Source organism: Ambystoma mexicanum, chromosome 5q, assembly GCF_040938575.1.
Source record: "Ambystoma mexicanum isolate Mex_15411 chromosome 5q, UKY_AmexF1_1, whole genome shotgun sequence".
Lineage (NCBI taxonomy): Eukaryota > Metazoa > Chordata > Amphibia > Caudata > Ambystomatidae > Ambystoma > Ambystoma mexicanum.
In genome coordinates this window covers 875,874,619-875,899,150 of record NC_090933.1, presented here as the reverse complement: position 1 = coordinate 875,899,150, position 24,532 = coordinate 875,874,619, and the positions used below count along the sequence as shown (strand labels likewise).

The 24,532-nt window shown below is 46.0% G+C and overlaps 1 protein-coding gene across 3 annotated transcripts in view; it reads left to right on the top strand.

The window, feature by feature from the left end:
- Nucleotides 1-24,532, top strand: part of RAD54B (RAD54 homolog B) — a 1,336,679-nt gene that overhangs the window by 1,121,944 nt on the left and 190,203 nt on the right. For all 3 annotated transcript variants that reach the window (XM_069621363.1, XM_069621365.1, XM_069621364.1), the window contains one exon: nt 13,136-13,311. In XM_069621363.1, the coding sequence (XP_069477464.1) occupies nt 13,136-13,311 (176 nt within the window). The remainder of the gene's footprint in view (nt 1-13,135; nt 13,312-24,532) is intronic.

Genomic DNA, 24,532 nt, shown 5'->3' with positions numbered 1-24,532 from the left:
ACCCACCCCTGAGAATTAGTAGTTGAGTGGCCATTAGGGCGGCTTCACCCTACTGAGCCCTGAGCATAGGCTTGTGCTGGACAGGGCTAGATGTGGGGGTGCCTGAGATCCAGGAATGGAGCTGGGCAACAGTTGGGGAGGGTGTTGTTGGGGAAGGGCTGGAAGGGCGAGGGAGGGGAGGGGGGAGTTTGGTGTGTATATAGTTATGGGGAGTTTAAGTTTGAACATGAGCCTACATAGAAGAGCCGGATGGTTGAATCTGTATTGCACGAGCGGGAGGGATCGGCTGGAGGTAAGGGAGAGGATTATTAACGAGCCATGGGTGATCTTAAAATAATCATGTGGAATGACAGGGGACTTAACAGCTATTTGAAAAGGAATAAGGTCATGTTGTATCTGAGAAGGCAAAAGATAGATATTGCACTGCTGCAGGAGACGCATCTGACACGGGAAAAGATGGAGCTGGTTAGAAAGAAATGGAAAGGGGTTGTGGTGGGCTTGTCATACTCTGCTTATGTTAGAGGAGTACTTGTCTGGGTGGCGCCGCACGTCCCGTTTGAACTATTACAGGAAGTGGTGGAGACGGATGGGAGGATGGTCATATTGAGGGGGCTGGTGGAGAATAAGGAGATAAGCATTGTAAATACAAATGCCCCCAACCAAAACACAGCAGCACATTTCAGAACTCTGTGCACCAACCTTAGTATGTGTGTGGGTAGTGCGGTGATCTGGGACGGGGATTTTAACTGTGTAATGAACCCCAAGGTAGATAGATCAGATGGCAAGATTGATAGACCCACTGTAACGCTCACCTGATTCTCGCAGAGGCGCCGGTCTTGACTGGGCGACTACCGTATCTTCAAAGGTGATGTGTAGCACCCGGTTGGCTCTTTGGGCTGGACCTCTGTGCACTGTATGCCTGACGTGTAGAGTAAGATGTCTGCAGATAGAAAATATGGGGTTAATGAACTGGGGTTATTGGGGTGTCCCTATCTCTTTCCTCTTCTCCTCTCCTGTAGACCCCCAAAGGTTAACGCTCTCACCTTAGGTAAGTGAATGCCGAGCTCTCCATCTGCCTCGGGGCAGAGTGCTGTAACCAGTTTCTTCACTGGATAGGTAGCGCAGGCCTCTTGACTTCAGGGGACTGCTGTCCGTCGTTTACTGCACGAACGGTAAGTTTCGAGTCATTCAAATGTCTTTAAAGTCTTTAGTAATGATGTCTCCTGTTTTGCAGGGTTCCGGCGATGGCGGATGACGGGCTGAAGTGAGTTGAAGATGGAGCCCGTGTGATGAATAGAAGCGCCTGGAAGCACGTAAGTAAGCGCTTGTTGCCTGCTTCACTATGCGCTCTAACTGTCTTTTTATTTTGCAGGTACGGGTTCGGAGCGGCTGCAGGGTGCCGGAATACCCACTGGATTAGATGTGGAAAGGAGTAATGGCACGTGAGTATTAAAGTTCCCCAATGTCTTTAAACGCACCTTGTTTTGTCTTTCAGATGCGGGATGCAGCGCCGAAGGCCTCCGGAGCGTGCGAAGAGTTGGTAAACTTTTGTCTTTCAGATGGCGGAATGCAGTGTGAAGACCTCCGGAGCGCACGAAGAGTAGGTAAGCCTTTGCCTTTCAGATGCCGGAATGCTAACCTGTTCTTTCTTGTCTTTATAGGTGTTGCTGAAGACTGGATTCAGGATGGTAAGCCTTTGCCTTTCAGATGCCGGAATGCTAACCTGTTCTTTCTTGTCTTTATAGGTGTTGCTGAAGACTGGATTCAGGATGGTAAGCCTTTTTCCTTAGGCCCAGGACCGGATGCAGAAGACACGATGAGCGTTCTGCTGCAGAGGTTGCAGAATAACGCAAAGCAAGATTCATCCACCGGGTGTGGTTTAAATAGCCTCCTGTAGTGCTTAGGTGTCTCCTTCCACAGCCACGCCTAAGTAAGAAAAGAGTTCCTGGTAAGAAAAGAGTTCCTGCCTTCCAGAAGAGTTCCAGTGTTCTGAATCTAGGGAGTGGCTCCAGCCCCACCCAACAGGAAAAGTAGTTCCAAACAGAAGAGGATCAGAGGCTCAACTGGCAGGCAAGTAAGCAGCATGGTCTGCTGAAGGTAAGTCCACCCAAGCATTATGAGCCCGGCGCTTCCAGCGCTGGGACTGGGCATATTTATGAGCCTGGTGCCACTGGCGCCAGGACTGGGTCCAAAAGGTCCCAATTGGGACTGGTTGGCACTCGGAACCTGGGTTATGGATCTGCTTCCAAGGGAGTTGGGAAAACCCTGACCTTTTGGAAGCAGAGATCATGACAGTACCCCCCCTCAAGGCCCCTCCCAAACCGGGCTTCTCCGGGGGTTTTGGCTTGTCAGGAAATGTTCGGTGAAATCTTTTGATTAGGCGAGGAGCGTGGACATATTCAGCAGGTTCCCAGGATCTCTCTTGGGGGCCGTAGCCTTTCCAGTCAAATAGGTAGAATAGTTTAGATTTGGAGATCTTGGAGTCCAGAATGCTTTTGACTTCAAACTCGAGTTCTCCATCCACTAGGATAGGTTTTGGAGATTTGGTTAGTCGGGTTTGAGGTTGCACGGGTTTTAATAGAGAGACGTGGAAGACCGGATGTATCTTCATGTGCGGGGGCAAGTCCAACTTGACCGCTACTGGGTTTACTATGGTAGTGATGGAATAGGGACCAAGGTATCTTGGGTTGAATGTGCGTGGCCCTTTTAGAGATAGATATTTGGTGGATAACCAGACTTGATCCCCTACTTGATAGTGAGGGGCTTCCTTCCGATGTTGATCTGCTCCTTTCTTGTATTGTTCTTTAGCCCTTTGAAGGTGAGAAACAGCTTCCTTAAAGGCTTGGGTGATTGTAGAATGCAGGTAGTCTACTGCTGGTGTTTCAAGATCTTGGAGGGGATCCAACTCCGAGGTTCGAGGGTGACTGCCGTACAAAAGAAAAAACGGGGTTTTCCCAGTTCCCGAATGGACAGAGTTATTGTAGGCATACTCGGCTATCCAAAGGATATCTTTCCAAGTTTTTTCAGTTTGTTGCAGCATGCAGCGTAAATACTGTTCCAGAGTTTGATTGGTCCTCTCGGTTTGTCCGTCGGTCTGAGGGTGGTGACTGGTCGATAGTCTCACATCAATTTGAGCCGACCGACAGCAACTTCGCCAAAAATGAGAAATAAATTGACTACCTCGATCCGAAATTAGAACCAAAGGAAAACCGTGCAGTCGGACGATGTTTTCGAGAAATTCTCGGGCCAGAGTTGCTGCTGTTGGCAAGCCTTTGAGCGGAATGAAATGCGCCATCTTGGAGAATAAGTCCACGATTACTAGAATCGTATTGTATCCGGAGCATGGAGGTAGATCGGTGATGAAGTCCATAGAAAGCGTATGCCAAGGGCGAGGTGGGATGTCAATAGGGCGTAAGAGGCCTGCTGGTCTTTCCTTTTGACTCTTGTTTTGGGCGCATACTCCACAGGACATTATAAAGTCTCTGATATCTTTTTTCCATGACGGCCACCAGAAGTAGCGCTTGATCTTTTTTGAGGTCTTGGCTATACCTGGATGACCTTCCATTAAAGAGTCGTGATAACAAGAGATTACTTTTTTCTGTAAATCTGTGCTGGGTAGGTATAATCGTTCTTGGAAATACAATAAGTTGTCCTTTACTGCAAAGTCCTTTCCCTGCAGATGCCAATTCTGTATGTCTGCTGGAGTTACAAGTTGCCTGGCTTTATCCTTAACTTCCTCTATGGATTCTGTGGCGATTACACCCAGAATTCTTTGTTCGGGAATGATTGGTACAGGTTTAGGGTTGACCAAGTGTTCTTCCACTCCCATCCAAGAAAGGGCATCGGCTTTACCGTTCTTTGTACCAGGTCGATAGGTAATTATGAAGTCAAACTCGGCAAAGAATAATGCCCAACGGAGTTGTCTAGAGGATTGGGCTTTTGCGGTCTTCAAATATTGCAGGTTTCGGTGATCCGTAATCACAGTAACAGTGTGTCGGGCCCCCAGCAGATAATGCCGCCAAGCCTTAAAGGCAGACTTGATAGCCAGAAGTTCCTTGTCAGTAATCGTGTAATTGATTTCAGGAGGCGAGAATTTGCGGGACCAAAATGCCACGGGATGCAACTGATTGGTTACCGGGTCCTTTTGTGATAGAACTGCCCCCATGGCAAGGCTTGAAGCATCAGTTTCCACGATGTAGGGGAGTTCGGGGCGAGGGTGTTTTAAGATTGGTGCAGAGATAAATTTAGTCTTCAAATCCTGGAAAGCTTGTTCCGCCTCGGTAGACCATTCAAAACGTTTGTTTTTCTTTAACAAGGCAGTGATGGGCTGGACTATTTGAGAGAATTCGGGGATAAACCTGCGGTAAAAGTTAGCGAAGCCTAACAATCTTTGCACACCTTTTACGGAGGATGGTGATGGCCATTTGAGAACTGCATCGACCTTCTTTGAATCCATACGCACTCCGCCAGGTGATAATATGAATCCCAAGAATTCAACTTCAGTCACGTTGAAAACACATTTTTCCAACTTAGCGAAAAGTTTGTGTTGACGCAATCTTTCGAGGACCATTTTCACGTGTTTCCGATGTTCAGATTCCGATGAAGAATAAACGAGGATGTCGTCAATGTAAACAACAACACATACATCTATGAGCTCTCTGAGGACATCGTTCATAAAATATTGAAAAGCGGCCGGGGCATTGCAAAGTCCGAAGGGCATGACCTGATATTCAAATAGCCCATACTTGGTGCGGAAGGCCGTCTTCCATTCATCGCCCTCTTTTACTCGTACCAAGTGGTAAGCTCCTCTAAGATCCAGCTTTGTATATATGCATGCTTTTCTGACTTGGTCCAGGAGTTCAGGGATCAAAGGTAACGGATATCTATTCTTAACGGTGATCTGGTTCAGGGAGCGATAATCGATACAAGTTCTAAGGTCTCCTTCCTTTTTTGGAACGAAGAACAAAGCTGAAGAAGCAGGGGACTTGGAAGGACGAATAAACCCATTTGCCAGGTATTGATCCAGGTATTGTCGAAGGTGAAGGTTCTCAGGCTCGGTGAGGGCATAAATTCTACTACAAGGAGGAGTAGATCCAGGTATCAGGTCTATCTGGCAGTCATAAGACCTATGAGGAGGTAGAGAGTTAGCCTGATCCTTCCGGAAAACATCTTGGTATTCTAGGTATTCGGGAGGTAACTGGGGAGTCTCTGAAGAAATTGCGGCCAGTGCAACACCAGGTGGAGGGTGACAAGTAGAGACACATTCTGGAAACTGGACCGTTCTTGCTCGCCAATCGATCAGAGGATTGTGTTTCTCTAACCAAGGTATTCCTAGAATAATCTGAAACTGAGGGGCCTTGATCACATCGAACACGATCTTCTCATGGTGTCCATCTTGACTTACTAGCGTCACCTCTTGAGTGGTATGCGTTACTGGCCCGGAGGCTATCTCCGTACCATCCACCGTAGTAATGACGTCCTTTACAGCCTTGGGACAAAGAGTTAGATTCATCCTCAAAACCATTTCATGATCCACATAATTGCCGATGGCACCGCTGTCGACGTAAGCTTCAATTGCATGTAATCGATCCGGATTATCAGGGCTAATGAGGACCATAGGTATCACGAAATGCGAGGTCACGGAACTGGTTTTCACGCTCGGCAAGAGGACCTCTATTCTTGTCGGGCGAGGTCGTTTCCCTGCTCAGAGTTTGTAACTTTGGTAACTGCAGCTCCTACTGCCTTCTTGGCAGGTTTCACCGGACAGTCTCGAAGAAAGTGCCCTGAGTGTCCGCAATATAGGCATAATTGCAACTGTTTCCTCCTTTCCCGCTCCCTTGTTAGAGGACCTTTCAGACCCCCTATTTGCATGGGTTCCCCGGAGTCTACTCCTTTGGAAGGAGTTGGCGGTTTGGAAAATACTCGAGCATCAAACTTGGAACGATCGGCCTTCCTGTTCTGCAGCCTGTGATCTATTTGAACGACCAAGTCTATATAATCCGAACAGTCTTGTGGGGGATTCACTACTTGGGCTAAAACGTCTTTGAGCTCTCCACGTAGACCTCTATAAAACAGCGTAATCCTTTTGTCCTCAGGCCATTGAGTTTCCACTATTAGTCTATTGAAAGATGCAATATAAGCCAAAAGGTCTTGATTACCCGGTCGCAACGAAAGAAGCTCAATGTCCAAGCCCTGCCCCTGTGAATGTCTTGCGAACAGTTTTTCCATACTAAGCTGAAAGGCTTGAAAATCATGGAGAACCGGATCATCTTGATTAACTAGAGGGATCGACCAGTCTGCCGCATTGCCACTAAGGTACGAAAGTACAAAAGCTACTTTTGCTTGATCAGTTGGAAAGGCTGCTGGCCGGCATAAGAAGTGCAACCGGCACTGATTGATAAATACTGCAAACCTCTTTGGGTCACCAGAAAATCGTTCGGGCGGAGCCAGAGGTACATTCCCAGGTAGGTTGATCTGCACTGGATTCATAGAGGATGTTGAAGGAAGATTTGCCCCTGATGCGGGTAACGGGGTCTGTCCGGCTTGTGACTGTAGCACTTGTCTAGCAAGATTGTCTGTTCTCTCCTTGGAAATAATTAGTTCCCTTCTTAGAGCATTCGTTTCCTGACGAGCTGCATGCACTTCTGCCCTTAGTTCCCCAAGTAACCGGGCTAGGGGGTCAGTATCCGAGGTTTCCATAGCGCCTGGGCGAGAGTTTTGCGGTAGGCTTTGCGTTCTGTAACGCTCACCTGATTCTCGCAGAGGCGCCGGTCTTGACTGGGCGACTACCGTATCTTCAAAGGTGATGTGTAGCACCCGGTTGGCTCTTTGGGCTGGACCTCTGTGCACTGTATGCCTGACGTGTAGAGTAAGATGTCTGCAGATAGAAAATATGGGGTTAATGAACTGGGGTTATTGGGGTGTCCCTATCTCTTTCCTCTTCTCCTCTCCTGTAGACCCCCAAAGGTTAACGCTCTCACCTTAGGTAAGTGAATGCCGAGCTCTCCATCTGCCTCGGAGCAGGGTGCTGTAACCAGTTTCTTCACTGGATAGGTAGCGCAGGCCTCTTGACTTCAGGGGACTGCTGTCCGTCGTTTACTGCACGAACGGTAAGTTTCGAGTCATTCAAATGTCTTTAAAGTCTTTAGTAATGATGTCTCCTGTTTTGCAGGGTTCCGGCGATGGCGGATGACGGGCTGAAGTGAGTTGAAGATGGAGCCCGTGTGATGAATAGAAGCGCCTGGAAGCACGTAAGTAAGCGCTTGTTGCCTGCTTCACTATGCGCTCTAACTGTCTTTTTATTTTGCAGGTACGAGTTCGGAGCGGCTGCAGGGTGCCGGAATACCCACTGGATTAGATGTGGAAAGAAGTAATGGCACGTGAGTATTAAAGTTCCCCAATGTCTTTAAACGCAGCTTGTTTTGTCTTTCAGATGCGGGATGCAGCGCCGAAGGCCTCCGGAGCGTGCGAAGAGTTGGTAAACTTTTGTCTTTCAGATGGCGGAATGCAGTGTGAAGACCTCCGGAGCGCACGAAGAGTAGGTAAGCCTTTGCCTTTCAGATGCCGGAATGCTAACCTGTTCTTTCTTGTCTTTATAGGTGTTGCTGAAGACTGGATTCAGGATGGTAAGCCTTTGCCTTTCAGATGCCGGAATGCTAACCTGTTCTTTCTTGTCTTTATAGGTGTTGCTGAAGACTGGATTCAGGATGGTAAGCCTTTTTCCTTAGGCCCAGGACCGGATGCAGAAGACACGATGAGCGTTCTGCTGCAGAGGTTGCAGAATAACGCAAAGCAAGATTCATCCACCGGGTGTGGTTTAAATAGCCTCCTGTAGTGCTTAGGTGTCTCCTTCCACAGCCACGCCTAAGTAAAAAAAGAGTTCCTGGTAAGAAAAGAGTTCCTGCCTTCCAGAAGAGTTCCAGTGTTCTGAATCTAGGGAGTGGCTCCAGCCCCACCCAACAGGAAAAGTAGTTCCAAACAGAAGAGGATCAGAGGCTCAACTGGCAGGCAAGTAAGCAGCATGGTCTGCTGAAGGTAAGTCCACCCAAGCATTATGAGCCCGGCGCTTCCAGCGCTGGGACTGGGCATATTTATGAGCCTGGTGCCACTGGCGCCAGGACTGGGTCCAAAAGGTCCCAATTGGGACTGGTTGGCACTCGGAACCTGGGTTATGGATCTGCTTCCAAGGGAGTTGGGAAAACCCTGACCTTTTGGAAGCAGAGATCATGACACCCACCCCAGTGGCTAAAGCATTATAGACACTGCTAGATGATTTGGGCCTGGCAGATGTATGGAGAACAAAATACCCCCAAGAAAGGCAATATTCTCACTACTCCGCCCCGCAGCAGCTACATACAAGACTTGATTATGTCTTTGCCACGTCAGATGTAATTACAGAGATTACTCAGATAGAATATAAGGCGAGGGTCCTCTCGGATCACTCGCCACTGGTTCTCGGGTGGCAATACTGCCCCTCGAGAGCACGGATTCCGACATGGCGCCTCCGAGCAGAGGTGCTCAAAGACCCAGTCTTTAGAGAAGATATAAGGGAAGAGATTACTAACTACTTCGAAGTGAACACTGGTAGCGTTGACTCGGCGGGTACATTGTGGGAAGCCTTTAAGGTAGGGATGCGGGGGGTTGCCATAGCAAAATCAAAGGGCCTGCAGGGCGGGGTCCTGGCTGACCTACAAAGATCAGAAAAGGAACTAGAAAGAGCATTAAAAGGTGGAAGCGTAGACATGGAGCTGGCACTTAAGCTCCAGCAGAAATGCGCGGAACACTGGGAAAGGCTCTGCAACCTCAATTACAAAAGGTATATAGAGAGACAGCATGCGGGAGGGGATAAAACAGGGCGGCTCTTAGCATGGCTATACAAGAGCGAAACTCCCAGACCCCCGATCAGAACGATAACGAGGGAAGATGGTGGGGTAGCGGACACCAAAAAAGGAGTCAACAAGGAGTTTGCGGATTATTATAAGGTGCTATACAGGGATAAGGAGGGAGGCAGCCATGAGGAGATAACCAAAACACTAGAAGATATAGGACTGCCCAAGATAAGTGGGAGGGAAAGAGAGGCGCTCGATGCACCAATTACTCTGGAGGAGTTAGAAGAAGTGGTGAGGCAGTTGCCCATCAGTAAGACCCCGGGGGCGGATGGGTTCCCGAGTGAATTTTATAAGGTATATAGAGAGGAAGTGGTCTCCCCAATGTTAGAAATGCTTAATGAAGCGTTTGAGATGGGACGGTTGCCGGAGTCGCTCAGAGAGGCGATCATAATACCGTTTCCCAAACCTAACAAACCGGGGCACAGCTGTGGCTCTTACAGACCTTTGTCGATGCTGAACCAAGACAGCAAGATATTGACGCCTGTCCTGGCAAACAGATTGCGAAGAGTAATTAGCAAATTAATACACCCAGACCAAACGGGCTATGTCCCGAATAGGAACATAACTCATAATCACAGGCGACTCCACCGGGTGGTCGAATGGGGTAGTAAGACTGAAGGCAAAATGGCGATTGTGTCTTTAGACGTGGTAAAAGCTTTCGACTCGGTCAAGTGGCCACGGCTGCTGGCAGCCCTGGAAGGGTACGAAATGCGGCCCGGTTACATTAGGTGGGCGAAGATGCTATATAGTGAACCGCTAGCAAGAGTTCGAACAGGATCAGCGATATCCGAGAGGTGGCAACTTAGTAGAGGCACCAGGCAGAGGTGCCCTTGGTCCCCGATGCTTTACATTCTAGCCCTGGAGCCCCTAGCAATATACCTCAGGCAACAATATGATATGATAGGTATTGAGGTAGGGGGGGAACGACACCTGATATCCTTATATGCGGATGATTTGTTACTATACTTGAAATACCCGGAAGAAAATCTCCAGTACATCCTGGAAGTGATGGAGAGGTATGTGGGGCTGTCTGGGATAGCGGTGAATCCTCAAAAATCAAGCATTTTTCTGCTGGGCAGCTATAAGGGAACCCCTGTGAAAAGGTTACTGGTGCTACAAATACCATGGGCGGTTAGTTCTTTCCGATACCTTGGGATAGACGTGTACCACACAGCTGAATAGGAACATAGGCACAACACCGAGGTAGCCATTGGGAAAATCGAGAAATGCATGAATTTCTGGGAGAAGTTGCCCCTAGCAATGATGGGACGAGGTGCAATGCTGAAGATGGTGGTCCTACCTAGGCTTCTACATTATTTTACTAATATTCCACACATGATACCCAAGAAGTTTTTTGCTAAACTGAACAGTATGTGTAGGGACTTCCTGTGGCATGGTACCCGGAACAGAGTGGCGCTATGGAAGCTGCAGAACTTTTATGAAAAGGGGGGATCAAACTGCCTAATTTTGAGTTTTATTATGTAGCGAGCCAGCTACAATAAGTGGCCAAATGGCTCTCGGATGAAGCGATCCCTGAACTAAGGTTGTTTGGGCATGATTGTGCCCTGTTTTATTTAAGAGAAATGATCTGGCTGCCTGAGTCAGAAATGAAAGAGCGCCCTGGGATGATGATGCTTGGGTGGAAAATGTGGCATCGAGCATGCTGGATGATGGAGGACCCATTCCCATGCTCCCCGCAGGTACCGCTGGTTGCATTGGCAGGGGGAGATAAGCAGCTGAGAGTGATTATCAGGACCTACTGGGAATCGGTGGGGGGTGAGGTTGGTAACGTTAGGGGACATTTGGCAAGAGGGGACCATTAAAGATTTCGAAGTGCTTGGGGAAGAAGCAGGATTACATACGGGCCAGTATGTTACGTATCATAGAATGGTACAGAGAATTCAGAAAACGTGGCCTGAAACAGTATTGGTAGAAGAACCAGATGCTATCATGGGGGCAATATATGACATATCGGAAGGGGGGCATGAGATTTCTAGACTGTATGAGATGGTGATGGCTAAGGTCCTAAGGAGCTGACACAATTGAGACTAGACTGGGAAGCGGAAGTAGGAGCCCCGATAGAGGATGGGATGTGGGAACGTGCCCTGGGATACTACAAGAAGGTGTCAAGAAATGCAAGACTGAAAAAAATACAATTGTATATAACGCACAGAGCATACATGACTCCTCTGAGGATATCCAAGTTCGAAAATGCTGGGCGACAGGCATTTCCCAAATGCGACAAGGAAAACGCTTACATGACACACATGTTTTGGTCATGTCCAGTAATTGAGCATTTCTGGGATGAAGTGGCACAAAAACCAGCGGAAAAGGGGGTCACGATCATCATAAACACGACTTGGGCCTGCTTGCTGGGAGGGTTCCCCAGATCACGAAAACTTAAACATGTTGCGAAACTAAAAGATTTGGCATATGTGCTTGCAAAACGAAGGATTGCCATGGGATGGAAGATGTGTCACAAGCCACGGGTGGAGGTGTGGTGGAGGGAGTTGCAGAAATGGGCGGAGGCTGAAACGATGGTATGGCAAGAGGCGAGCAACATAGGGGGGGGGGAAGAAGCGGGTACCCTGATGGCATGGAAATTATTAATAACAGAACTGTTTGGAGCAATACAAGATCCGACAGAATCCGCGGGAAGCGGGACCCCGCCACGTGAAGCAGATACAGAATGCGAGGAACAAATAGGCTCATAAAGGGGGGTGGGATGGGGGGAGCAGTGACCAAGATTAATTGGTGAATAATGGAACTGTTGTAAATTGCAATGCGTGTTTGGTTTGCATTGTTGTTTGGTTTGAATAAAATTAATAAAATCTTTTATTAAAAAAACATTAACAATTTCTTTGAATTGTGAGCAAGCGTTTGGAACAGAGACAATCACTTTGCCAAGTCAAAGGATACATTGAATGAAAAAGACTTTGCATGCTACATTGAATGGAACTTTGTTGTTGTACGGAACCTTCTTGAAACTGAATTGTGTTCCAAATATTCCTGAATTGATCCAGGGGAAGGGAACCCAACCTTGGTCACAAGGATTACTGTTTATACTTTTTTAATTCAAGTGAATGTAATTTTGTGGGATTTAAGAAAGTCAAACAAACCTTGTATTATTTTGTTGTGTATGTTAGTGTGCGGGACATATGCTTTTTGGACACTAGGTCATTTTTCTTTAGCCTAAGTTTGTTAGGGAGGGACAACCTTTTTATGTTAGGGAAAGATAGGCTTTGTCTCACACCTTTTTATTTAATAAAAATGGCAACTTGTGAGAAATCTATACCTGTGTGTCTGTCTCACGTTTCTGACCCCTCACAGTTGACACTAAATAAAATTGCTGAAGTTTATTATTGACAGGAGCAAGAACACTCCCCTGAGTCTTTTGACTGACCTTTTTGGTAGAAAGCTCTTTTTGTTTCATCACTTGGAAAATAACTTTGATTGAACATCCAAAAGAAGGGAGTCATTCTTCTGGACCAAGAAAGGTCATCACGTTCCTTAGTTTATAGTGTAGGGGTTGGAAATAGGTTTTTGACACAAGACAGAGGACTCTTTTGCTTTAGACAGACATTCTGACAGACTCCTTAGGATTGAGTTTAGGCGGGGAAACATTCTTAGAAATAGGGTTTTCTCTTTATTTTTACCTAAAATAAAAGTCTGTAGCAATCAACATGCCACCTGTGTGTCAGTCTCCTCTCTCTGCACCCTTACAGAGGGAAGAGACTGATCAGAGAGGGCACACTCCTTTAGAGTTTGTAATTGAAGTTATCACTACTTTTGAGGTGACTAATGATCTACTTTTGAGGGTATATAAATGCCAGGCTTGTCTTCAGATATGCAGAACGCAGCACCCTACATAGAAATTATAGTCAAGTCTCCTTGGCGAATGACATCTAAGAGTTCCTAACGTGAAAGTGTGTGATTCAGACATATTCAGCTCAATATTACATGCTTGCAGTGGGAAATAATATATTCCAAATCTCAGACCTGATTCACAACAAAGGTTTACAATGCAAGCAAGTTTTCAGCCACTGAAGAATGACTGGAAAAGTTAAATATTTTGAGGAACGAGGAGAAATTGAATTAGGAAAAAAGAGTTGAATGAGAAGGAAGACAATGAGAAACCGGGTACATTGAAAAGTTTCATCTTTTGAAAATGTGGAGAAAATAAGAATAAGAACTATTATCCCGGCAAAGCATTTTCTTTTTCCATAACTTTGTGTTTCTTTAAATAGGAGAAAGGAAATCATTCAAACACTGATGGAAATTCAGAATGCAATCTTTATGACGGGCTGCTGGAGGTGTTCCCGCCTGAGTTCAACTCGGCCAGATTTGCTGAGTCAGAATCTGGGAAATTGCAAGTACTGACCAAGCTGTTGGCAGGGATCCGTGCACACTGTCCATCTGAGAGGTAGGATTTTTATTATTATGTTTCAAGAACGCTTTAGCCACATCACTTCAATTTCTGTATAGCACTTTTCAACATGGGTGTTTAATTTCGGTATGCTATACACGAACATGTGTAACGCCTTTTTTAAATAAATATGACACTGACACTGCATGTGCCTGTATAATGTGTCATTTCAGCCATTGACATGTGAACCATACATCTTCTGTTCTAACACATGTCACAGAAGCACAAGAATCACTACAAGTCTCAGAGATGGCTCAAGGTTTTTAATTTGTCTCTTTAGCGATGCCTAGGGCTGTTCCCCTTTCTCTTATCTATGTTATGACCCTCCTTCCTAACCCAGGCATCCGGAACCACTGGTTAGTGCTACTGAATGTTGACCTTTACTGTCTAAATACTGGCTTGTGTTAGGGATAATGCTCTAAATACCAGTTGTCTAAACTCCCTGTGGGAGTTCCCAACTGTCCCTACTCTATCCAGTTGTTAGTGACCTAATGGGATTTGGGTAGGTGCCTTACAAATACTCTGTTTGATACCAACGTCTTCTAACATGCTCACTCTCACCTCTCCTTTTTCTACACTTTTCTCTTATCCACTCTGCCTCACTCCTCTCACTACTCTTCTATCCTTTTGATGATCTCACTTCTCCAAGGTCTCACCTCCACCCTTAGAACTGTATCTTCTTTCCACTACTAGTACTACCTCCTTCCCCAATTTACTTCCTCCAAATTACCACTTTGAATGGATTGTGTCCTCCCACGTATTCCTCATTTTAGATATATCCTTACCTTTAGGTTTCGCCTCGGAAAGTTTTTTCTCTCTCCAGCAGAGGGCGCTCCACTCAAGGCCGCGGCGTCGATGTCCCTCGGCGGCATCCGTCGAACATCGACGTCATCCACCGTATAAGAGCCTTGAGCACGGCCATTGGCTTCAGTTCTGTTTTTCCGTTAGCTTCGCTTCAGATCGAGTTAAACGGCGCTTCAGTATTTTGTGTGAAAAAAAGCTCTGTCATCGTCTTCGAACCCTTCCACACCAAAGAGAGGCTTTAAAAAATGCCTAAAATGTGGAAAGAAGATGTCCCTGACGGATCCACATAAGAATTGTCTATGGTGCCTCGGTCCCGACCACCGTACGGAAGACTGTGGTTCGTGCCAGTCGATGACCCACAAAGCCCTAAAGGAGCGTAGAGGTAAACTGGCGATGGGGGAGGGTTTATCGAAGTCCACTTTAAAAAAGAGAGACTCGGACGAGTCTTCGAAGTCATATCATAAAAAACATCATTCGAGGAGTAGATCGAGGAAGTCTTCTTCGTCTTCTAAAAAGGCTAAGAAGAGACGACATTGATCTCCCTCATCCTCTTCGACATCTTCGGAAGAGGTTATCACATGTCCATCTAAACATGACTCTCCGATAAATGGGAAGCTTTTCGAGTTTCCATGCTAAAACAGTTTGAGAACGCGGCCCAGACCCCCTCAAAAATAGCTGAAGAAGACCATGCTCCTGCTCACAAGAAAAGTGACAGAGGAAGGTCCAAAACAAGGAAAGCCGATAAAAAGACGTCGAGAGAGTCATTGAGAGATTCTTCTCGATCACCTCGTAAGACAGATCCTTCGGTGCATAAATCGAAGGCAGAGGGAAACAAAATGGCGTTGAAAGATCACACACCATCAAAGTCGACATGGACGACGACTTCGAAGGTCCTCGAGTCGACAACTCCCTCGATGGAAGCTACGTCAAGTTCACGCTCGAAAACCACTAAAGCTCCTTCAATGGTTTCCACGGCTCCCTCGACAAATACATCGAGGTCATCGAAAGTTCCTTCGACGATGTCGAAGGAGGTGATAAAAACTTCGGCGCCATCAACGCTTTCGTCAACGCCCAAACCTTTAATAAGGGAAAGATCTGTACTGCCTGAAAAGGTTTTTGAACCTGAGAGTCAACATGATTTTTTCAGGACCATGTCATCCATCTATGAGGGAGATTCATCAGAAGAGGAGGAAGTAACCTCTGCTGGTGTTAAATTTGGCACAAGATCTGCCCCAGAGGAGTTAATTAACCCAGAATTCAAGATCTGCAAGAATGTTTACAAACAGCAAGTGGCCTGGATACTTCTCCAGAGTATGAATTTGACAAACCAGACCCATCAGAACAGGTTTATATGAGTTATAGAAAGCTCATGAGCAGAGTTACATAATTTATGGGGTGGGGTAGGAGTTCACCAGTCTGTCAAGATGATGACATGACGGATATATTATCTGGAAGACCCCAACAAGACCCCATTCTACCATTTCATATTGCCTTTCAAAGAAGGGTTAGTTCTGCATGGGAACGTCCTGAAGCCATAGGAGTAGTAAATAGAAAGTTTGTGGCAAAATATAGACCTTGCACATCTGATCTAGAATACCTCAGCAAACACCCAACTCCGGAAAGTTTGGTAGTACAGGCACCGACGTCCATAAAGAATGTGGCATACCCTACAATCCCTCCAGATAGGGACGATAAAAAGGTGGATGCATGGTCTAGGAAAATCTTCACATCTGGCAGTATGGCGCTAAAGTCTACTAATGTAACTTGTTCTTTGGCAAGGTTCACATATTCCCTGTGGGACTGCATGTCAGCGGCAGCTGAGCACATCCCGGAAGGTGAAGAACGTGATGGCTTTCTAGCTATTATAAGGGATGGAAAGGAGGTTTCGGGAGAATGCCTTCAATCAGGGTTGGACACAGCTGACAGTATCAGCAGGTCCATGGCGACTAGCACAGTGCTACATAGATTTGCGTGGCTAAGAAAGTCTGGGTTTGCTCCTGATGTGCAATCCAGGCTTCTTAATATATGCCCTTTGATGGCTCGAGGTTGTTCGGTAGCAAGGCAGATGAAAGTTTGGAGAAGCTACAGACCTCCAAAACGGCGGCAAAATCTCTCAGTGCCGCCATAAAACAACCTCAGCAACGCACCTACACAGGCTCATCTTCCTGGTGGGGTCGTCCTTTTCGCTATTATTCCTCAATTGGAAGAGGAAGAGGGCAGGCCCATCAGAGAGGTCAAAGAAAATTTCCTCGGGGCGAGGAAAAGGTGCTAGATCAGCCCCAGCAACGGCATCTGTACCTTCAGCCGCTGCTGCCGCAAAACCACTCTGAAGTTTTGACCCACAAGACCCCGGTGGGAGGCAGGATCTCACAGCTTCTAGAAGAATGGCGGGACATTACTTCAGATGCTTGGGCACTGGAAACAGTATCCCAAGGTTACTGCCTTCCTTTCTAAAGAAACCTCAGAATCACCCCTGTAATACAACTCTGCCAAACATCCGGATCCGCTCCTGTTGCAGGAAGTTTTATCCTGCTACAGAAAGGTGCAATAGAACATGTAGCTGTAGCAGAGAGGAACAAGGGTTGGTATTCCCCATACTTTCTTATTCCAAAGAAGGACGGAGGACTGAGACCCATCTTGGATTTGAGAAACTTGAACAAGTTCCTAAGGAAGGACAAATTCAAGATGGTCACACTTTCTCAGATCTTTCAGGCTCTCCAAATCCAGGATTGGTTGGTATCATGAGACCTTCAGGATGCTTACTTTCATGTACCAGTCTATCTTAAGCACAGAAAGTACCTGAGGTTTGCAATTGGCAATTCTCACTATCAGTTTCGAGTTCTGCCATTCGGGTTAACCTCCGCCCCAAGAGTTTTCACCACGTTGATGGCGGTGGTGACAGCGGGTCTCAGGAGAGGGGGGGATCCATGTCTACCCCTATCTGGACGATTGGATGATCGGAGCACGTTCTCCAGAGCAAGCCCTGGATCATCTGTCCAAGACTTGTCACTTCCTTCACAAACTAGGTTTTTCTCTGAATTTAAAAAAAGTCAAACATGATACCATCACAGAAACTCCAGTTTATAGGAGCAGTCCTGGATACCTGCTCGGGCAAAGCCTCGCCTCCCGAAGAGAGAGCTCACCACATTCTGCAGATGGGAGCAAAATTCTAGAATGCCCAGCATCTTCCGGTCTTCGATTTTCTCAGGTTGCTCGGTCTGATGGCATCCTGCATTTTTCTGATGCCAGAAGTCAGATTGAGAATGAGATCTCTTAAATGGGCTCTCAGAAGTCAATGGTCCTAATTCTCTGGGGAAATGTCAGATCTGCTGCAGGTCCCAGCCCAAGTAGCACAGGACCTACAATGGTGGGCTTGCAGACATCATATCCTCAGAGGAGAATCTTTTTGGCAGTCATGTACAGAGATAACAGTAGTGACGGACGCCTCACTCAAAGGGTGGGGAGCCCATATCAACGATCTGACAATCAGCGGACGTTGGTCTCCATCGGAGTCCAAACTACACATCAATCTTTTGGAGTTGAGGGTAATCAGACTAGCGCTGAAGGCCTTCCGGTCCTCTGTACGGGGAAAGAATGTTCTGATAATGACGGACAACACAGTGGCCATGTACTACCTCAACAAGAGAGGAGGAGTGGGGTCACTACCGCTGTGCAGAGAGGCCATGCAACTCTGGTTCTGGTCAATACAAGAAGGGATCGCTATCGGTAATTCATCTAGCCGGAGAGCAAAACACAACAGCGGACGCTATGAGCAAGCAGAGCACAGTCTCTCATGAGTGGGAGATAGCTCAGGAAGTCATTCAAAAGGTCTTCGCCCTTTGGGAACCCCTCAAGTGGATCTGTTCGCGACCGGGGCCAACTGGAAGTGCAAACTGTACTGCTCAAGGGAATTTCCCCCAAGAGGAGCTCTAGGAGACGCGTTCGTGGTGGAATGGGAGTTTCCACTTCTGTATGCGTTTCCTCCAATCCGTGTGATCCCTCAAGTAATCAGGAGGTTGAGAAAGTTCGGGAAATCATGATCCTAATTACCCGGATTGGGCCAGGAGAACGTGGTACCCGGACCTTCTGGACATGTCCATCTGCCCTCCAATACGTCTTCCAAGAAGAGTGGATCTTCTCTCGCGACAGGAAGGTCATGTTCTCCATCCGGATGTCAACACACTCAACCTTCATGCATGGCTTCTGAGAGGCTGAGATACAAGGATTGAGATCTGCTGGATGACGTGATGGAGATTTTGCTTTCGGCCAGAAGGCCAGCAACCAAATCTCGGTATCGGTGTCGTTGGAACAAGTTCAGTAACTTGTGCAGAGAAAAGAATGTGGACCCATTTCAATGTAATATCCCCACAATATTATCTTTTCTGTTACATTTACAATCTGGGGCTCTAGGTTGGGACGATAAAGGGATACTTAGCAGCGCTATCCATCTTTAGGCGCTCTTCTGAAGAAGAATCTTACTTTAAAATACCCTTGATAATTCAATTCCTAAAAGGTTTAAATAATGTTTTTCCCCCAATACCTTTCCAGGTTCCAGTGTGGGATCTAAACTTGGTTCTAAAATTTCTCACATGTATTCCATTTGAGCCTTTACATTCTTGTCCACTAAGGCTCCTTACTTTGAAAACAATACTCCTTGTAGCATTGACATCAGCCCGCAGGGTAAGTGAGTTGCAGGCGCTTTCGAGCGGTCCTCCTAACACCATCTTTTATAAGGACAAAGTAGTTCTTTAGGGTTAAACCTTCTTTTTTGCCAAAAATTGTTTCGGATTTTCATCTGTCACAGAAAATAACTCTACCTACTTTTTACCCTCCTCCGCATTCAAGCAAGGAAGAGGAGCAGCTTCATAGACTAGATCCCAGGAGAGCTCTTAGTTTTTACATCTTAAGATTGGCAAAAATTCGTCAGTGTGATCAACTTTTCGTGGGATACACTGGACGCAAATTGGGCTTTCCGGTAACTAAACAAACATTATCCAGATGGATAATTTTAACCATAACAGAATGTTACAGATTGGCTGGAAAAGAACCATCTGATGGACTGAGAGCTCATTCAACCAGGGGCATGGCAACTTCAACAGCACTAAAGAGGGGTGTCCCTGTACAAGATATTTGTGCAGCAGCCACATGGCCATCCATGCACACCTTTATAAAAAATGATGCACTGGACTCGACTTCTTCTCAAGGAGGTCTGTTTGCTAAATCTGTACTCCATTCTATACACGATTAAAAAACATACTGTACTCCCACCTCCAATATAAAACTGCTTTGGGAGTCTATCTAAGATGAGGAATACGTGGGAGGACACAATCCATTCGAAGAACAAGTTACTTACCAACTGTAATGTTCTTTCAATTGGATGTTCCTCCCACATATTCCTCATCGACCCTCCCAACCTAACCCCACAGTACAGTTTACGTGAATTACACTCTAAACTCTTTTAAGGCTTGGGTCAAAAGAGGCATGCCATTAACTAATCAAAATCCATGGACTATAACATACAAAAAACAGAACTGAAACCAACGGGCGCGGTTGAGGCTCTTATTCGGTGGATGACGTCGATGTTCGACGGATGCCGCCGACGGACATCGACGCCGCGGCCTAGAGTGGAGCACACTCTGTTGGAGAGAGACATTTTTTTTCGAGGCGAAACCTAAAGGTAAGGATATACCTAAAATGAGGAATACGTGGGATGAGCATCCAATCGAAAGAACGTTACAGTTGGTAAGTAACTTGTTCTTCTCCCTCAAAACCACTACTCTTCCTTCAAAGTCACTACTCCTCCCTCTTTTCACTCAGATTCGCTTCACTAACACTCCCTACACTACTTTCTCTATACACTCATCACACAACCACTTACACTGCAGAACCACTTTCCCTAGCCATTACCACACCTGCTCTACAAATTGCCTTCACAATGCAATGCTCCTTCCCTCCTCCTGATGGTCTCTTGGCGTCCTCCACCTCTGACCTCACTGAATAACCCACAGTTCCTGCTTACTGTTCCTGCCTATTTCCTCTCTTCTCTCTCAGGATTGAACAGCTCTGCTTGGCCAATCTGGCCCGGTCTTCCACACCCGTGGGGTGTGTGTGTGTGTGTGTGTGTAGAAAAAAGAAATAAATAGAGAGGTGAGCCTCGCTCACTTTCTACACATGGGCCTGCTATGTACCAAAGATGGGGCCCGGGAAGGACAGTATTTATGTTCATGTCCAGGAGCAGTTGTGTAGTGTCTCATTGTAAGTCTGTTCGGGGATGGTGTTTCTTTCTCCCCTTTCTGTCCCTGGTGGTCTAGGGGACCTGCAAGCTCAGCTCTGTTGTTTGGGAGCTCCACATCATTGCTTTGTACTTTGTACATCCTATTGCATGGGATCACGCACATTATGGATATAACCTCAGACGACGAACCCTGTGATGTAATCACGACTACCTATAGCAACTACTTTCAAGAGCTTCTGGATGAGAAGGCTCCACTCAAAAACAAACAAGCTTGTCCCAACCCAAACCACCAAAATTGGTACACAATAGAATTAGGCATGCTAAAGACAGCCAAAAGAAAACTCGAAAGACAGTGGCTTAAAACTCCCTCGGAACTCAACAAAGAAAATTGGAAAAAATCAGATGCTTTGTACATAACCAAAGTAATTGAAACAAAGAAAAATTACTATAATGAGCAAATCGCTGGCGCATCAAATTTCACCGGTAAATTGTTCCAAATTTTAAAAACTATCATAAAGCCACCCACTCTCTCCCCACCATTCCAACCAACCATGGCAGACTGCGAAAAAGCTCAATCAGCTTTCGCACACAAGATTCTAAAAGCCAGAGATACCATAATAAACTGTAAAGTTACAGATACTCCACTTATCCACCATATTAACAATACAAATCCAGAAATCAAAGTACCCAAATTTCAGTTCTCACCGATCTCACTAGAAAACATGCTAAACACTCTCTCTGCCATAAACTGTACCTCATGTGCTGAAAACATTTACCCCCTAAGCTTATACTAGATAATGCAGACATCTTTGCACCATTTCTATGTCGCATGACAAATTCGTCATTTAGAGATCTAAAAGTTCCCGTTGGAATACAAACAGTTACAGTTACACCACTGATGAAAAAGCCTGGTCTAGATCAGCAGAATCCGGCCAACCTTAGGCCCATTACGGATTGCAACTTCTTGCTGAAAATTCTCGATAAAATAGCTACGCAACAGCTAGTAGAGTATGTTGACAAGCATGATCTACTACATTCCCAGCAATCAGGTTTTAGAAGTGCCCATAGCAGCGAATCCGCACTACTTGACCTTCAAACCAAAAGGCTGAGTATTCTAGACAAAGGGAAGTCAGGCTTGCTGATTCTCTTGGACCTCTCGGCAGCTTTCGATTTACTAGATCACAAAAGCTCTGAGAGACCCTAAATACAGCGGGAAATTGCTCAGAGCAAGCCATTGAATGGGTATCTTCCTTCCTGGAGGATAGAAACTCTAAAATCATTTGGGGCGGACATTCCACCAGCTCTAACCTTGTAGATTGTGGCGTCCCGCAGGGAGCTAGCTTCTCCCCTCTCCTCTTTAATTTATACATTCGCTGCCTCTGCACCCTCCTCTCACAGTTGGGGATTTACTTCACCAACTTCGCAGATGACACGCAATTGATCTTGGAACTATGTGGAGACCACATATTAGACAACAACAGACTATCAGCTATCTACAATACTATAGAGAATTGGATGAAAGCCCATTGGATGTGTCTAAATGGCTCCAAAACCGAACTTAGGACATTTGGAACAACGAAAGCCCTACAAAATCTAGGCCCAGCCTATTCTTCCTTTAATATAAAAGACTCCAACATCACAGTCACAAACAAGGTCAAAACACTCGGCGTATACTTGCAATCTTCACTAGGAGCGGAGGCACAGGTCTCGTACCTGAAAAGAAACTGCCAGTGCTATCAGAGATTGTTATGCCGCATCAGGCCTTTCTTAAACTCCAAAAATAGTGCTACCATAGCTAGATCCACCATCCGATCACGACTCGACTATGGAAATGCATTGTTGCTAGGATCTAGCAGCGGCTGCATTAAGCAATGTCAGATAATCCAAAATAATGCAGTTAGATCCATCACTGGGAAATCCAAACGCGACCACATAACACAAGAACAAATTGGTCTCCACTGGCTCGCCATAGATGAGCGCATTAGATTCAAATCTCTGACGATGGTCCACCGCTGCCTATATGGCACGGATCCAGCATACCTAAAAAAGGAATTCAAATGGTACGAATCAGGCAGAAGCCAAAGATCGGCGAAACAAGGGCTACTTGAATCCGGCCATGTCAGAGTAAAAGCCACTGGCTTAGGCAAGGCCTTCCCCACCAAAGCTATCTCTCTTTGGAACGAGCTACCCTGCAATCTCAGGCTGGAAAACAATTTCCTCTTCTTCAGAAAGCAGTTGAAAACACTACTCTTGTCACACTATCCAGCCCTGGACTCATATTCAGTCCTTCTTCTCTCATTTCTGTATAGTCCTGTGATCTCTCCGTCTTCGTGCTCTCGTCGCGCCCTGATGCTCGTGAGCCTTGGCGCGTTACAAGTATATAAATAAATAAATACTGCAGCTGGTGGCCCGGGAAGACCAATACATGCTTGTGTTGCCGAGACACTGATTCGTGGGTTCTTCCAGAGGAGGGTGGGTTGAATGATTTCTCTTTGGATGGCTTGGTTTTCTTTCAGTTTTCGGAGGTCTGCAATTGATAGAAAGATACTGGCAAGTATCTGGTAATGGAGGCAAGCCATGAGAGAACAATGGAGAAAACAATGGTATGTAAACAGACACTGGGGCACAAGGGGGGAGGGTGGAAATTGTGGCCCTCTCTACTGCCACTGTCAACCTCAGTGGTAGGACTGGCTCTGGATTTCTTCCTGTTAGGCCTCTGACCCCGGATCAGAGGAGTTCCCATCCCCTCTTGACAAGGGCAGATAAACAGCCTTTTCACAAACAGTGCGTTTTGTAAGGAAAATACCTTGATATATATCCATGGAACATATATGTTAGGCATTGTACATAAACCTGGCTTTGTAGACAATTAAAGGTGCAACATATTTTATTTGCAAACGTTTTGAAACCAGAGTCTTGGATTAGCAGCTTTTGCTTCATTTTTCAGGATTTCTACTTACGCCTGTAGATACACTGGAAAAAAACAGTGCACTTAATGTCCAGTGACTACATTGCCCATATTATGTGTCTTTAAGTCTGTTTGCGATTCCATTAACTAGATTTATTTTATTCATTTATTTATAACGCGCCTAAGCCCATAGGCATCTGGGCACACATAAACACCAGCAGGACAACAATATCACAGAACAAAATAGGGAGACAGTTGGAGAAGGAGGATCAGGACCTTACTCAAAGATGGATGTCTTTAGAGATCTCCTGAACTCTCTAACATGCGTAGGAGAGTGGTAGCGCATTCCAAGTTTTTGCTGAAAAAACAGCAAAGGATTTGCTTAAACCCTTGGACCGTTTGAAGGTTGGGCAGGTAACCTGCATCACATTGGATGAGCGCAGAAATCTCGTTGGCTCGCAATGAGTCACCAGGGATTTCATATACGAAGGAGTATGAGGTATTTATGCACAATGTTGGCTGCCTTAAGCTGTACTCTGGCCTTTACAGGAAGCCAGTGTAGTGCCTCTCTGTGAGGTGAGATGTGGTTTCTTCTTGGGACCTTCTTAATGATAGGGACAGCATCATTTTGAACAGTATGCAGTCTCTGCATACTCTGTCAGCACCAACAAGAAAAGCATTGCAGTATTCAATTTTGGACAGTACAACAGATCGTTCCACATTGGCAGTTATTTCCATAAGAAAAGGACAAATATTTTTTAAGGTCTTACATAATAAGTACACATATTTACGACCTGATTGGTATGTGCTTCTGAACTCAGAGAGGCTTTGAGGTGTATACCAAGAGTTTTTGCCTTATCTAGTATAGGGATGTTACAATCGAGGATGGGAAAGGAGTGGTAGTTGGAATTTTATTTATCTCTTGCCTGGGGTGATCCAAAAATTAAGAGTTCCGTTTTTCCTCCATTGAGGCACATCCAATTTTCCCTCATTCAAGATTCAATTAGTTTGTACGTATCTTTTAGATTTGCTCCATCTGTTTTATAATCTCCAGGACCAATTGGGTGTCATCTGCATAGTTTGTAAAAAAAGACCCCTAGCATATAAGTTGAAAAGTACAGGGGACATAACAGCCCCCTGAGGTACACCAGTGGGGATTGTAGGGGTGGGGGCTGAAGAAGCATCTCCCAAGCAGACTCTAGACAGCCGTCCGGTCAGAAAGGACTTGACCCAGTTGGAAGTCTTGCCGGAGCAGTGGCCAGTTTTTCTCA